This window comes from Rhinoraja longicauda, chromosome 16, assembly GCF_053455715.1.
Source record: "Rhinoraja longicauda isolate Sanriku21f chromosome 16, sRhiLon1.1, whole genome shotgun sequence".
In the NCBI taxonomy this organism is placed as follows: domain Eukaryota; kingdom Metazoa; phylum Chordata; class Chondrichthyes; order Rajiformes; family Arhynchobatidae; genus Rhinoraja; species Rhinoraja longicauda.
In genome coordinates this window covers 26,649,457-26,666,439 of record NC_135968.1, presented here as the reverse complement: position 1 = coordinate 26,666,439, position 16,983 = coordinate 26,649,457, and the positions used below count along the sequence as shown (strand labels likewise).

Below are 16,983 nucleotides of genomic sequence, written 5' to 3'. Positions count from 1 at the left end.
CAGAGCCAGATGATTTTTAATGTTTAAAATTTAAAAGGTACTGGCACTTTTAACATTGCCATTTGATTGGAAGTTAAGTTGTCTTTTATTTTCATTTATCTAATGAGGCTACTATTTCACGAAATCACTGTGAAGAAGTTAGAAGATGGAATGAGTCTGACAAGTAAGGTCGATGAACTGAGAGCATTGATTAGCACACCGGGATATGATATTATTGTAATTGAATATGGTTGAAGGAAGGGCAGGCCTGACAAAAATGTGTGTATTCAGTGGTAAATTTCATGAATCAAGGACCATTTACCTCTTACGGCCATTCCCTCTTCCCCTTTCGGGCAAAAAGCATGTGCCACCAGATTCAGAAACAGCTTCCCCACTGTATTCTGACTACTGAACAGATCAAGGGTGTCGTCCCGATTTCTCAATCCAACCTGTTTTAGCCCTTGCATTTCTTCTTTCTATCTTTGCAGCTGCAACACTGTCATTTAGTAACACTTTATTCTGCACTTTGGTTAATTTTCTCTTCACACTGACTGCTGTAGTTGTGTAAGACTTGATTGTCCGAAGCCAAAATGTGACATCGGTGAGATTCTGAACCCCCCCCCCCCCCTTTCAATTGGATTGTTATTATCGTGCCTATTAATTATTTGAGATTTTTTTTGTCGTGGGAATAAAGCCTTGTTCCAGGTAGAAATTTTGCAAAACAGAATACCCTGTGGTATCTTGAAAAGGTTTTTTTAACACTTATGTTTATGTGTACATTGTGATGAAAGTCGTATTTTAATTTGCTAGATTTGACAACTACTGCATAATACTTATTAATATTTTTAAATATTATGCTGAATTGTATATTTGCAAATTAAAAACAATGCATGGGTATATATTGTTAAATATATCAATAATTTCCTTGTGAACTTTCATTGGAACTTTCCTAATAATAACCTTCATTCTGTTGCCAGCTATTTAGAATTTAACTGCATCTCCTTTGGTGTACTGTGTCTAAAACATACCATAGCTTCAATAGAGAGATGCATGATGGCTTTGACCTAAAGTGAAAAGCTTTAATAGCAAGAATTAATTGTTTTTAATCAAAGTTGTCATCATCTTTTGTATTGTTATGGCAATAGCAGAGGAGGTGCAAGTTAGTTTTATGTGGAAGTTTGATAGCCTGTTAATGGCATCTGGAAGAACTAAGTAGATTCCTCCATGGAATGTACATTTAGTGCTGGAGCTTCCATGTGGTTCATTACTTTAATCATAAGTTCATAATTGACAGTAGCTGAATTTGACCATCGGCCAATCAAGTCTACCCCGCCATTCAATCATGTCTGATCTAACTCTCCCCCTCAACCCCATTCTCCTGACTTCTCATTCCTGGGATCATTCTCGTAAACCTCCCCTGGACCCTCTCCAGCGCCAGCACATCCTTCCTCAGATATGAGGCCCAAAATTGCTCACAATACTCCAAATGCGGCCTGACCAGTGCCTTACAAAGCCTCAGCATTATAACCCTGTTTTTGTATTCTAGTCCTCGAAATAAATGCTAGCATTGTATTTGCCTTCCTTACGACTGATTTGGCTTGCAAATTAATTTTTTGCAATCCTGCACCAGTGCTCCCAAGCCCCTTTGCACCTCTAATTTCTGGATTCTCTCCTCATTTAGAAATTAGTCTATGCCTTCTGCCAAAATGCATGACTCCACACTTTGCTATGCTGTATTCCATCTGCCACTTCTCTACCCACTCTCCCAATCAATCCAAGTCCTTCTACAGAGTCCCTGCTTTCTCTACACCACCTGCTCATCCACCTATCTTCGTCTCAATCAAAACCTTCAATCACCTCATCCAAATCATTGATATACAACATGAAGAGCAGCAGCCCCAGCACCGACCCCTGCGGAACACCACTTGTTACTGGCAACCAACCAGAAAATGCCTCCTTCATTGCCACTCTTTGCCTTCTGCCATCCAGCCAACCTGCTGCCTATGCTGGTATCTTCCCTTTGATACCATGGGGTCTCATCTTCTTTAACAGTCTCAAATACGGCACCTTATCAAAGGCTTTCTGAAAATCTAAGCAAACAACATCCACTGACCCTTCTTTGACTGTTCTGCTATTTACATCCAGTCTTGCCACATATGCAGTCCACCAAGTCCACGATAGCCAGTTCATTGTGAAGAGTTTATCTGTTGATTTTAACCTGTAGCCCACTGTTAATTTTGATAATTTTGCTGTTTATATATTACATTTTATTGCACAAGTTTATGATGAATGATATGTTTGGGGGAAACTCTTCAAATTGTCACTATCCTTGTTTCAGATTTGTAAATCCTAAATTTAACAACCAAAAACTTAATTATTGAATTATCCATTTTGAGTCAGGAACCTTTTTCAGAATCCTAACACTTCTTCAGGGTCCCAACCTGAAAGGTCACCTGTCTTTGTTCTCCAGGGATGCTGCCTGGCCTGCTGAGTTACTCCAGTACTTTGTGCCTTTTTAAAAATTGTAAACTAGCATCTGCAGTTCCTTGTTTTTACATAATGATCTCTTATATGTCTGGATATTAGAATTGTGTTTCTTGCAAAGCAAAATATTAATAAGTTGGAATTGCTCAGAGTGTAAACAGTCACACATAATGTTCTCTATTTTATTTTGTAGCATGTCAGTGCAATGGCCATAGTACTTGCATCAATGGCAGTATCTGTGAACAATGCAAGAACCTCACTGTTGGAAGACGATGTGAAGCTTGCGTGCAAGGATACTACGGTGATCCAACAAATGGTGGCAGATGCCAGCGTAAGTACGAATGCAAACATGGTGCAATACCTAATATAAATTGACTTTGTCGTAAGTTAATGACAGATACAGTCTTTTGTGTCTTTTTCAATATTGCTAGAACTTGGTAGTTCCTAAATTGTTTGCTGGAACCAGTCTGTATTATCTGTCTCACATGCCCATGATACTACCACGTTAGATGCATCAATCGTAGAAATTTGGCAATGGATTACAAGAGGGGCTGGCCCCTGTTTCACTTACACTTGCATCTAATGTTCGGGCTGGTGGAAACGGAATTTTGGGTATCAAATTTATGTGCAAGTTGCTGGGCTGAACAGAATGTATAATGCAGCATAGATCTGCTGGAAATGTTTGTTCTGATGTTTGTGCAAGCTAAGGTACCATATGGCTCAGCTACGTGTGCAGGATTCCCAATTTCAGTTTCTTTAATTTCACTCGGATGTTTGTAAAGTTGCCAAAGTTGGCTTTGAAATTCTTAGCTTGAACATGAAAAATCAACCTGCTTTCTCTCATCTCACATAAGCTAACATAAATAATAGGGATGGGTAAGTGCCAGCTGCCAAACAAAAATGAACAAATTCTGCAAACCCAACAAATAAATTCTTCAAAAGCTATTTCCTAATTTTAGAAAGATGCAACTGAGGCCCAAAAATATTTTACATTCAGAAACTTGGCTGAATTTTGGATCGTATTTATCTCATTTCATGGTCTTATAATTTAGTGCTGAGTTTTGTGTTTCCTGCTCAGATGTCCTGCACCTGAATCCTCAAAACTGACCAAAGAAATATGCAGAGCGTCAATTTTTTCTTTTTGCTTTATGCATCATTAAGAGTCCACTTTTTTGATGGTCGAGTTCTTCCTGGAATTGCCACACTCACTTTTCCATGCCCATCTTTCACAGCTCTATCTACTGAAACCTTATTTGACTGGCACAAAGCATTTGATCTCTTCAGGCAAAGCGTGATCAAGGGGTGGGCCACCATTTGCATTACTGAGGAACCCTGAATGGTTGGAAAGTTGCCATTGCTGTTATATATGTGATAATCAATTACTTAGTTTTCAATATGGCTATGAGCTAATAACATTGAAATACATACGTAAAGAGAAACCTTGAGCTTTTATAAAATAGAAAATAGTTAATTTAAAATGCAAATAATTGAAAATGGTGTATCATTTATTTTGATGAAAGAGGCGTCTCTCTTTCCCTTTCCCTCATCCACAGCCCTACACACCTCATCAAAATCAACGAGGTCGCATTTGGTGCAGTAGGTTAAATTTCATCTTTTGAATCTGCAACCAAGTGTGGAACTTCAGTGTTTGGCAGCACTCGGAAGATTCCGAGATCCCTGATGATTAAGTGACTAATTTTTGGAGCAACTCTCATCAGTCACTGAGATTTAGTTTTTGAAAAATCTGTGGCTGAATATTATATTCAGATTTTTAAATCACACATCATTTTGGGATTGCAAACTGTTACCAGTATGAATTATTTTTAAGTAGATAAGATTTATAATAACTGGTATCGACATTAAGTCATTGGATTGTATTTATGATACCTTAAATAACTTCAAATAGTTCTCCTATTTCCTGAAGTCATCATGCAGTTTTAGTGCTGTCAATAATAAAATGCTGGTGCATTGATTTAATGAAGTGCTTTTATTCTTCAGGGATACATTTAGTTCCACAGTCACAGGTAGACTATTTTTTTTAAAATAAAATGTTTAAGATGTAGAAAATGTTTAAGATGCAGATGTAGATATAGCATCAAAGATCTCTGAAATACTTCATGTTATTTCAGGTTGTTTAATGATTGCTTAAAAGTTAAAGATCAATTTCTTTATTTTACTTTATTTAAGTCATTCACATATTCACATGGACAGGGTTCCCAATGTTGTCAATTTATCATATCAATATTGCAATATGATTTAAGCCAAATAGTAAAAAAAACCTTTGCAGCTGCCAAACTAATTCAATATAATTTAATCTGCATGCTTCAATTCATAAAATTAATATCCAAAACTTGTTTGTTGTGGCTTAAAGTGTTTCTGAGGAAGAAGGAAACTTCTATTTACATGTTTTTTTTTTACAAAAGCAGTGAAATAGCATAGTGAAAGGTTTGCCTTCTAGATTTGCCATTAATCTCCAGGCCTACAGTTGCACTTCTATGGGCTACACTGTTTAAAACATGGTTAGTTGGAATTAACCCGAGGCTCATGTTTCAAGTGATAACTTTGCATGGATGCAGGGAATGGGTGGCATTTTTCTGCAGAGGGACCTTCAGGAGATATTTACAATCCAGATGGCGTACCTTGTGACTATGAATACTTCAAGCTGCTTCCAGTGAATTGCTTTTGAAATCACCAGTTTCACTGAAATGTCTAGCCATGTGTTGTGGAGCTGACTGATTCACAGATATGCTTGATATCTTATGGCTATTGCCTCCAACTTGCTATGGTGTAAGTGAGCTGCAATTCTGTGAAATGTGGGATAATCAACAAACCCAAGGAAGCTCATATGTTTCAGCTTTCTAGGATGAGGGAGACTGGATTCCAAAGTAACAGGATAAATCTTCATTTAGACAACTCAGCATATTTTATTTCAGTTATCAGTGGTATCTGAAAATATATGATTTAGATAGGGTGCACAGTACAGTTTTCAAGGGTATCTACAAAATGTATGCTCTTGAGCTTTGCAGTGAAGAGACCACCAAAATAGCAGATATATGTGTGTACACAAAGATGGCAGTAAAATAGCAAGGTGCACGAAGAACAGTATAACATAACAGTATAACAGAGCTTTATTTGTCATTCGGTACCGAAGTACCGAACGAAACTACATTGCAGTCATAGAAAAAAAGAACACAAGACACATAGCCCCAACACAAACGTCCATCACAGTGACTCCAAACACCCCTTCACTGTGATGGAGGCAACAAAACTTCCAGTAATGTTGTTCATCTGCTCCTCTTGTCAACAATTAACAAAAAGTTGCCTCAAACCCCGATGTGTCCTCAGCTCAGTTGGCATTATCTACCATATTAATTTTCATCACACAATTACAAACAACCTTGACCGTGTGCATGGGGAACATGAAGTGCGTCTAATTTGTTTGTGACGTGTGACTTATGGGCTGGATTGTGCTTGATTGAACCCACTGTCTGCATTTGGATCCCGTGCTAATCCCATGGTCTCGTGTACCTGGTGTAATACTGGGGGATGGGCCCTGTTGGAGGTCTCCACTCTCCCAGCCTTCTGCAGGATTGAACATGCCACGAGTGACAAGTGGGCTTCAGGCTGTGGCTCCTTGAACTCTGTCACAATGCTGCTGTCAAGTGTATCGTTTGATGTTTTAATTATCTGATTTTAAACCATTTACATGATTTAAACACATATGAAAAAAGGTGAAATGGATGAAAACTAAAAATAATCTAATTAAAAATACATCTCTTTGTTCCTCATTAAATTTAAAGTGAAATTAAGAAAAGTAATGAAGATAGGTTCTTCCCATTTAAATGAATGAGATTGCTGTTTGTACATTAAACACAGCTGAGCAAAGTGCATCCAGCCTCAACCAACTCAGTACATCCCAGAGAGGCATTCAAAGGTGTAGCTGTCTTTGAAGAAGGAGAGGTGGAAATGCTCTTAGGAACCTTTCTGGGCCGCCTTATATATTTGCTTTCCTAAAGATTTCTCCCAGTTCCTGCTTCAGGCTATCTAGAAGGATGTGAATGTTCAGCTGGGGAAGGACAAATTATTATGGCAGTGGCTCATTCATTTACAGCACGTTATGTGCTCAGAACAAAGCAAATGTTTGAAACCATCATGGGTACAGTCTTTCGCAGGGTCTCAGCAATAATAAGCAGTCTACTATGTGGCCTCATCTACCTTGGTGAGACCAAATCCAAACTGGTTCACCGCTTTGCCAAGCATCTGTGTTCTGTCCGTTGTGGCCATCAGAATCTCCTGGTTGCCAGCCATTTACAGTCGCCTTCCCATTCCCACATTGTCAGTCAGGGTGAGGCCAAACACGGGCTTGAAGGAATGGCACCTCATATTCTACATGCAACACAATGGCATGAACATTGTATTCTCTAATTTAAGATAACATGCAGCTCCTCTGTTTCTTACTCTCTCCTCCTAACTACCCTGGTCCTCTCTTATATCCACATTTTCACACCTAACCCCCCACCCCGGCTCTATCAATCTATTTATTTTCCTTCAATGGATCAATTTCCCATCCCGACTGCTCACCCCTTCCCTAACTCTGTTGTTCTTTTCTGCTACCACTCCTCATTCAGTTCTAATCTTTACCTTTCTTTTCAAACAGATCCCAGAATCTGCTGCCTTTTGTTCTCCACTTATCGCCTCCCAGCCTCCATTGGTATCTCCACGTTTCCCTCCCCCACCTGACTGTTATCTGCCATTCAACCTCTCCTCACCTGTATTCAACTATCGCTTGCTAGCTCTTGCCTTGCCCCACCCCACCCCACCCCACCGTCCTTCCTCCCCTCTCCTCTTGCCGTCTAGACTAATGGTGCCAACCTGAACTGTCAACTGTCCATACCCTTCACAGATGGTTCCTCATCCATTGTGTTCTTCCAGATGATTTTTTTTTTTAGAGTATTTCTCAATTTCACGACTGGGAATACAGGCATTTAGAAAAGTTTTGTAAGTGGATAACTGGAGAGAATGAGTTAGAGATGCATTTTGGTATACTTGCATCTAGATGTGAGCTGTGGTGAGGGTTATGACTTGATAGCATTAACTTGTTGGAAAGTCCATTTCTCTTGTCGGAGATAATCTTGTGTGGCACGAATGTTACTTGTTGTTGATCAGCCTGTGTCTAAATGTTGTTTCAGTCTAGTTTCATGTAGTCATGGTCCGTTTCATTCTATCACTTTTTGAAGAGTTGCAAATGGAGTTGAGTCTTGTGCTCCCATCGATGAATATCCCCTCTTATGACCTTCTGATGGAAGCTTGGTAATCGATGAAGCAGTTGAGGCTGGCTGGGTCTGCGTGAATAGTATAGGGAATTCCTGCAGTGTTGTCTGACGACTGTGATGATTGACCAGCAACAGCCACAAAGCTCTTCCGTCGTGCGAAGCACAACCATTTTGTCGTAATGTTAGTTTTTTTGAGGTCTTGTTGATGTCACACTTGATCTTGGTCAGGGATCAAAGTTACTGAAACTCCTTATCAGTATGATAGTAATGCAAATGTCACCATCCATTTCTTTTACCAGTCGCCATACCCAGCCCGTGTTGATCTTGGTCAACAGCATGATCAATGATGTCTTCTGTCTATTTGCTGAAGACAGACTGGGTGGTAATTCGTTGGATTGGATCTGTTTTGCTTAATTTCATTGTGATTTATTCTGATTAATTTCAAGGAGTTCTACAAGCTGAGACTCACACATTATGGGGAGGTGGTCAGAGAAAAGTTGAACGCATTGCTGCTGTTCTTTTCTGGCATTTGTGATAAATGATTTTTATTATCGCCTTGGTAAAGTAGCAGCATTTTAAGTCGAGTCTACAGCTGTTTTAATCACTGATGCAGGATGCTTCAATGATGAATTATGACTCGTTTATTTTGACAGATGCACTGTATTTGCACATCACGTTATCGACAGGGTGCAAAGTAACGCTTGGTTTTCTCTTCATTTATTGTCAACGTCCAGATTGAGCATTTTGTTTCATTAAAAACATTGCTGATACTGAATGTTGCTTTATACTAGGCTGGCAAAATATTAGGTCATAGATTTTGCTCCATGCCTTTGTGTTTAAAAGCAGCAATGTGGGTTGCCGTAATGCAGTAAAACTATTACAGCATGATTGGGACTTTGTTGCCAGACTGACAGATTTTCTGAGCTAAATTATTTTATTAATAAAATATTTTATTAATATCGCTGCACACCATCGTTTAAAAAGAAAAGTTTTATTGTATTGGTTGTGGAAAAACGCTATGAAACTGAAATGCAAGGCAGACTGAAAAAGTGCTGTTGACTTTCCTTGTGTAACATTGTGTCAAAATTGATATTGTTGGATTCATTGTGGCGGACCCTATTGATGCGTTGAAGGTTCTTGCAGTAGTGACAGTGTATAGGTCTTCTCCAGGTGACAACAGGGTTCCTGGTCCCAAAGACAGTTTATAACCAAAACGGGGCAAATCGGAAATGAAGGCTGTGTCACACTATATTTAAATAAATAACCAAATTGCCCAACCATCGGCAATTAACACAACCATTCACACGTTGCAGCAAACTTGAGTTCCTACAGGGTAGAAGATGCCTCAGCTCCACAACAGTTGGAAATTCCATCCATTGGTCTCGCAGACACTCAATGGTATGAACGGGCTGAACACGTTGGGCATTTGTAACCTCTGGAGGACCTGGAATACACCGAGTACCACTGTTCCAGGCAGCTCTTTACACCAGTGTGGAAGAGGCAACTTTCCAGCTGCAAGGAATGTTGCCAATGATAAATAGATGTTGCAATGATTATCATATCATATCATATATATACAGCCGGAAACAGGCCTTTTCAGCCCTCCAAGTCCGTGCCGCCCAGTGATCCCCGTACATTAACACTATCCTACACCCACTAGGGACAATTTTTACATTTATCCAGCCAATTAACCTACATACCTGTACGTCTTTGGAGTGTGGGAGGAAACCGAAGATCTCGGAGAAAACCCACGCAAGTCACGGGGAGAACGTACAAACTCCTTACAGTGCAGCTCTCGTAGTCAGGATCGAACCTGAGTCTCCGGCGCTGCATTCGCTGTAAAGCAGCAACTCTACCGCTGCGCTACAAAATGAAGTGAGATGGTGCTTTCTGGTTTGGTTTATTATTACTGTCAGATGTAACAAGATACAATGAAAGTTTTGATTTGCATGCTGTCCAGGCAAGTTATACCATACATGAGCACATCGGGTAGTGCAGAGAGAAAATAAACTGAATGCAGAATATAATGTTACATCTACAGAGAAAGAGCAGTTAAAAAAAGTGCATGGGCGACAATGAGGTAGTTTGGGAGATGAGGAATTCATCCATAGTTTATAAAAGAATGGTTCAAGAGTCTGATAACAGTGGGAAAGAAACTGTTCTTGAATCTGGTTGTAAGTACTTTCAAGCTTTGGTATCTTTTTCCCTACAGCAGAGGGAAATAGAAAGGCCATAGTGAGAGTGGTCCTATTCTGCTGCTGGTTGGTTGCTATCCCAAGGCCGCATGAAGTGTAGATAAAGTCAATGGGGTGGGATATATGAGAGAAATTGGTTTACTTGACAAACTGGGCTCTGTTCACAACTCGTGGTTTATCCATGTTTTCTATATGGAAAGCAGTCGGTTTGACTCAGTCTGAAGAAGGGTCTCGTCCCGAAACATCATCCATTCCTTCTCTCCAGAGATGCTATCTGTCTCGCTGAGTTACTCCAGCTTTTTGTGTTTATCCTTGGTTTGACTTATTTGTTACATAGTCCTCCACACTCTCACTGAAAAAAAAATCTATATTAACATTGCATATTGATTTAGATTGGCCACTGAATTTTTGAATAGGACCAGTCCACCACCTAAAATAGGTTATGCATGAGCTTATGTATTTCCTCAAACCAGCATTAAACTGGTTTCTGTAATGGATCCTCATGTTTCAGTTTATACTTTTAAGCAGAGAGAAGGAGCACAGCTTGATGATTTGATTTTCCAAAATGTAAATGGGTGATTGAGAGGTAGGCATCTTTGGTTGTCTAACTGTGGTCGAGGGTGCTTGGGCCTTGGTGGGACAGGAGACACGTTGATGGTATTATGGGAGGACACTCTTGCGATTGACTTGGTTGAACTCCCTGACTGATGAAGAAGGCCTCAATATTCCATTTGAAAGCTATTGGTGGCGGTGTAAGTGCAAGGTTTGCGTCTATGTGGTGTGGGATGTAAAATGCTGTCAGAATGGCCGACACAATAATGTATTAGGGATACTGAGAGATTTTCTCGGTCTGGTGAGGAGGAATTTGCCAGGATTGCCACATTTGTGCACCACAAGGCGCTGATTCAGAAGCAGACCCCTGCATCATTTACCTTGCCTGAGAATGCTGTACACTCCATTGGTGAACTAAGAAGCCCTTGGGGGGTACAGCACAGTCAGGTGAAGCAGGTGTGTACCATGGCTCTGAAAATGGCAAACACAGCAGTCTTTTAGTTCCCTGAGGGAGGTAATCAAAGGAAGCTGGTCATCAAAGGGAGGTGGCGCATGTTCTTTGTGAAGCGGATAGCAACACAGATCATTCGCTTGTCATAGCCAAGTGCTCTTGATGGGGAGATTTCCAAGGTGGTCCCTGTGAGAAATGAGTGAAGCCTCTGAAAGACTGTACTCTAGCGTTTTGAGGCTCATTGAGGAGGCGCTGTGAACTGTTTGCGTGCTACTGTATGTTTCATTTTTTTTTTTTCCATTGGAACCTAATCAGATGTACAGCACTTTGGTCAACGTGGGTTGTTTTTAAATGTGCTATACAAATAAAATTGACTTGACTTGACTTGACTACAATTACTCATGATAGACACAAAAAGCTGGAGTAACTCAGCAGGTCAAGCAGCATCTCTGGAGGAAAGGAATAGGTGACGTTTCGGGTCAAAACCCTTCTTCGTCCAGACAATTCCTCATGCCTGTCCCTGAGCTGAAGGAAAAATAAACAGTCTTCTCTCCTTGAGAATGGTGTTTCGTGACCTCCCTCCAGCAGTAGTGAAGTGAGCAACAAGCTGAGACATGGCAGGGAGCCCAGAATGAGCCAGAGATTAAGCAGTGAAGAATGCCACAGACATGTAAGAGTAAATCCTCCAAGGCTGGTAAGATGTGAATTTGTTGAGGGTCATAGATCTCTGATGATAAGTAATGCAGTGTTGATATTGACATGATTTTCAGAAGAAACAGGATTTGTAACGTTTAGTTGTTCTGTCAATAAATAAGAACTGAAGTGGCAGAGATGGGTGGCTGTGAGCGTGATGCAGAGATACTTCAGGATGGTATGGACAGGGTAATTGAATGGGCAAGGATGAGGTAGATGGAATAGAATGTCAAAAGTGGGAGGTGATCCACTTTCATTGAAATAACACAGTAGTTTGGAAATGATGAACGGTTGAAAGATCTGGTTGTCCTTGTACGCAACACTGAAGGGTAGCGTGCAGGTACAGTCACCATTTGGAAAGGCAAACAGTATTGCAAGAGTTTTGCATGCATTATTCTGTAACGTAGGGCTCAGATGAAACTGCATTTCAATTGGAAATTTTCAACCCATGGAGGCTGTGAAGACAAAGATCCATAAACTTTGAGAAATGTAGTGATTTGTGGGATATGGATTAGCGAAGCATTGCAGCACTGAGCTAACAACAGATCAGCCAAGGCTTTATTGGATGGTGGTGTAGCAGAAGACACTGAATAGACTATTCCTCTTTCTTGTGTTCACGTGATCTTAATTATTTGTCGTACACCATCGAGGTTGAAAATCTTTGCATGTAAATTTTTCCTGTTGCACTCCACTCATTGTCACCTGGGGAATGGTCCATGCCAGGGAGAATCAAAATCCCATTCAGAGTGCAGAAGTTTTATGTCCTGCTTGGGTACCCTGAAACATGGAGAAATTTGTTCTCCATGCATGTACCCAATTAAACAAATCACAGTACTTTCAGAAGTGTCTGAACAGTTACGTTGCCTTAAATATTTGCCAATTTCTTTCTCAATGCACAAACTCCTGTTCATTAAAACACAGAATGGATCACTGTGATTCTGTTTGTGCCAATGATTCACACAATTGAACAGAGCAAAAGACCTATATTTTCCAGCCAAATCACATATCTATGTTTTCCCCCAAGAGAGTCTATAAAAGGAAGATGTTCTGGAAACAGAAAATTGTGTCCTTACTGTTACTGCTACAGAAAATTGATATGCAGACTTGCATTCAATAGTGTGCACCATTTGGCACTACTCAGGAAGTTTTATTTTATGATTAAATGCCTATTCCCAAAAATCAATACAATTCTAATACATCCTTGGAATATTGCCATCAATACTAAAAGTTTTATTAGCCAAATGGGTGGGGAAAAAACTCTGCAGATGCTGGTTTAAATCGAAGGTTGACACAAAATGCTGGAGTAACTCAGCGGGTCAGGCAGCATCTCTGGAGAGAAGGAATGGGTGACGTATCGGGTTGAGACTCTTCTTCAGACTGAAGAAGGGTCTCGACCCGAAACGTCACCCATTCTTACTCCAGCATTTTGTGTCTACCTTCAAGCTAAATGGGTGGAATGATTTTTTGGCACATACTTAAATCATACACTTTACAACCACAACTGATGATTGGGGACTAATGTGTTAGTTTTTCAGCAACAAAAGATTAAAGACAGCTCCATATAATGAGAAACTAATTAGCACCATACCATTATCTTTCCACACTGAAAATGCTGTTTCATCTCTTGTGTTAAATGGATGAATGTAATGAAAATGTTTGTTATTTTATGCAAATTACTTTCCTGTTATGATGGACATTTAATTGAAGTTGCAATAAGTGAAACGTTAAATTTTAGGGCTGCCTTTGATTCTTGAAAGTCTTGGTGGAGGGGGTGGGATAGAATAGAAACATAGAAAATAGGTGCATTTTCAACAATCTTTCAATCAACTTAAACTCACTGTCACATCCATGGGTTTCTTAGCTTTCCTGAAACTTGCCAGTGAAAGCGTAATGTGCTCAAGTGATATTTGTGGGAGCTAATTCAATCTCGGGGGGGGCACCGGGGCGCAGTGGTAGAGTTGCTGCCTTAAAGTGCCAGAGACTCGGGTTCGATCCTGACTATGGGTACTGTCTGTTCGGAGTTTGTGCTTTCTCTCTGTGACCATGTGGGTTATCTCCGGGTGCTCCGGTTTCCTCCCACACTCCAAAGACGTACAGGTTTGTTGGTTAATTGGCTTGTGTAAATTGTCCTTAGTGTACAGGATAATGTTTGTGTAGGTGGTGATTGCTGGTCAGTGTGGATTCAGTGGACCTAAGGGCCTGTTTCCATGTTGTTTCTCTACATTCTGAAGTAAAGTTTAAAGTCTCATTGAAATTGTGAATGAAATTGTGGGATGACTTGAGTTTCTGTCACAGGGAGAAACATAAAATTACAAAAGGGTGAGGTTGAGTAAATTGAAAATGCAGAGGTGGTCATTGATAGAGTTGGGCATCTATGCTGGCAAGGTAATTGGTGTGGGAAATGAAATGGAGGAACCTCTGTGTGAACATTCCAATCCATGAACTTTTTGATTTTCTGTCCTGACTTTTCCCTGTTTTTCCACTGAGGATTACTGGTCTTCACTGATGGCAGTAATCCAATCAGCCAATTCTGTTCTTTTAAATTTGGGATATGGGTGACTGAAGGGCATTGTCTCTGATGAAGGCATGAGTTCCCAAACAGTTGGACTACCAACACGGTTGAAGGTAACAACATTTGTATCCTATATATCAATGTGCAGAACTATAATACATAAAGGAAATTAATTATTGACCATTGTAGATTGTTGCAATTGAGAGTTGTGATTGTTTTGTAAAATGGACTACTACAATTTGGTCATTTCTACTCTGTTTGAAATGAGGTGAGCACATTAGATAAATCTAATTATTTCTTGATACAGTTCATTGGTAATTCTACTTGAGTGGATGAAAGTAAATCTAATAATTGCCATTGAATCGAATGTGACAAATGTAGAATAAGTTATGTTGTAACATGGGCATAAGGTAAATCCTGTTTTAATGGATTGATTTTTCAAACTGCAGCTTAAGAATTTGGGCTTTAAGTGAAATCATGGTGTTAAGAAATTTATAATTGATTAAATCATATGTAGTATTATTGAAGCAGCAGGTTTATATCAGAATCAAGGTATAAATGGTTAAAAAGAAAGTTTAAGTTATACGCAGTTCAAAACTTTTTGTTGCTGCTTTAATAAAACCTGGGAAATGCAAACTGGAAAAGACCCAAACATAAATTAACAGACACTCAAATGATAATTGAGTGTAAATGAAAAAATAAATCGTAGTGGACATTAGGGAAAACAACAACAGTTCATCAGGTACATTCATAGCAGGCAAAGCAATAAAGATTAAATGGGATCCCTAATGAAGAGAGAACAGAAATGCTGATGTATGAGGTCTCCTTTAATTTGTTCTTGTCATTACATACCGGGGAACATATCAGGAGCATTCCCAGTTCTACAACCAAATCATTAGGAGATGCATTTGAGTTCATAAATTGTTCACGTTAGGAATGAAATGTTTATTAAGAAGGTGAAATGAAAATTCATAAAACATTCTGCTGAGATAGAATGCTTCATAGTGCACTAAAATAAATGAAGTTGGGAGCACGGGGGTTGGTGTACTCTAAATCCATAGTTATTTGGACTCTGGGGTGGTAACAAAAAGATTGAAAATACTTCCTATTCCATTCTTCAAAAATAACAAATATATGGCCCTAGGTGTGATAATTTGGTTAGTTTTACATCTATCATGGCTAAATTCTTGGGTATTGTGTAGGAAGGCATTCAAAGACAGCTGTGGGGAAACAAAGTAATTCAATTATCAAGAAAGGATTGTGTTTTAATGTAATTACAGATGATCCAGTTACATTTGTTGTTCAAATTCACCAGGTTGATATATACCTTGAATTTTATAGTGTAGTGTCTCACAACGCATTGAGTTAATTTCATGGTTCATAATATAAATTCCTTCTACCTTCAAGAGTAATGAATGTTTAATTGTCATATTCGTCAGGAATGGAACAATGAATTTCCTATTTGCTGCATCTTAACAGGCACATTAACCCAACAACATAATAAAGAAATATTCAATAATGCAATAAATTATCAGTTATGCCAGATAACCAGACCACAATAGTGTAAGCTGAAGTACAAACTTATTGAAAGTTCATAGTAGTTTGGCGCTGAGATAGGGTTGTGCAGGTCGATTCCAGAGCAGGGAAGAAGCTGGTCTTGAACCTGGAGAAAACAGTTCTCAAGCTCTTCCTAATGATAGCAGTAAGATGAGAGTGTGCCCAGGGTGAGTGGGTCTTTGATATTAGCTGCCTCCTTGAGACAGCGCTTCATGTAGATCCCTTCAGTGGTCAATGTCCTTGATGTCCACCACTTTCTGCAGCTTCCTTCGTTCCTAGGCGTTTGAGTTATTGAATCAGGTCATAATGTAACATGTCAGTCTGCTTTTCAACGTGCCTTGTAAATGTTTGACAGAGTGGATTCGGTGACATGCCATGTGTTCATTTTTAGGAAGTCATCAATCTTATTTACAATATGATGAGAATTCTGGGGCTAGAATCTTGGATGATGTCAAATTATGCAGGTGATGTAAAATTATGAGAAAATCAAAAGATTTGTTTAATATTGTAAATTCAATAAGTTTACAAAAAGGGAAAATGTGCTGAGGGGGCTAAGATTTCAGCAAAAGAGCAGAACAAATTGGATATTTCAAAGCAGGCTCAATGGACTAAATCTCTCTGCTGCATCATTTCTCTCGTTCTGCAAGATGAAGTGAAGCTTATAGGCATCTGTGAAATAACTACATTTGCTGGTGTTAAATACTAGTATACTTATTGTTAGAATAGATATGAATTTCATCTTTCCAAAGTTAAGTTCTAAAGAAATTGAAATGTGAATTTAAGAGTATTTTTAAAATTTTGCTTGGAAAGCTAGCTTGATATACTTTTATCACTAGAAGTGAAAATACTTACTTTCATTGTTGGGAATGAAAATACCATCAAGAGTAAGGTTGAAATGCCAACAACATCTACAGCAACCATGAAAATATTTAACAATTATTGTCTCATGTGAATAATTATACTGTAACGGCAATAATTCATGCATTTATCTAGCACCTTTTAATGCAATTAAATGTTCCAAGATAATTCAGAGGTGTTATTATTAAATAATACTCGGCAAGTAAATAATGAGCCGAATTGAGTGGACTGGCTAGCAGTTTTGCAAGGAACCATCATCTGCCTGCTGCTGTGCCTCAGCTGATTTATCATTCTGCTTTATATGCACATTTGACCAATGCAGACATTTGGGATCAGCTGGAGTTCAGATGTTGAAGTATTTGAACTGCTGTTGCGCCACAAGATTGCCCAGCCACAGAGCATTAATGTGCAGTGTGCATGGGTGTCTAG

At 39.3% G+C, this 16,983-nt stretch overlaps 1 protein-coding gene across 1 annotated transcript in view; it reads left to right on the top strand.

Annotated features, from left to right (window-relative positions):
* Positions 1-16,983, top strand: part of atrnl1b (attractin-like 1b) — a 681,061-nt gene that overhangs the window by 220,474 nt on the left and 443,604 nt on the right. The window contains exon 19 of the mRNA XM_078413453.1: positions 2,657-2,794. Within this exon, the coding sequence (XP_078269579.1) occupies positions 2,657-2,794 (138 nt within the window). The remainder of the gene's footprint in view (positions 1-2,656; positions 2,795-16,983) is intronic.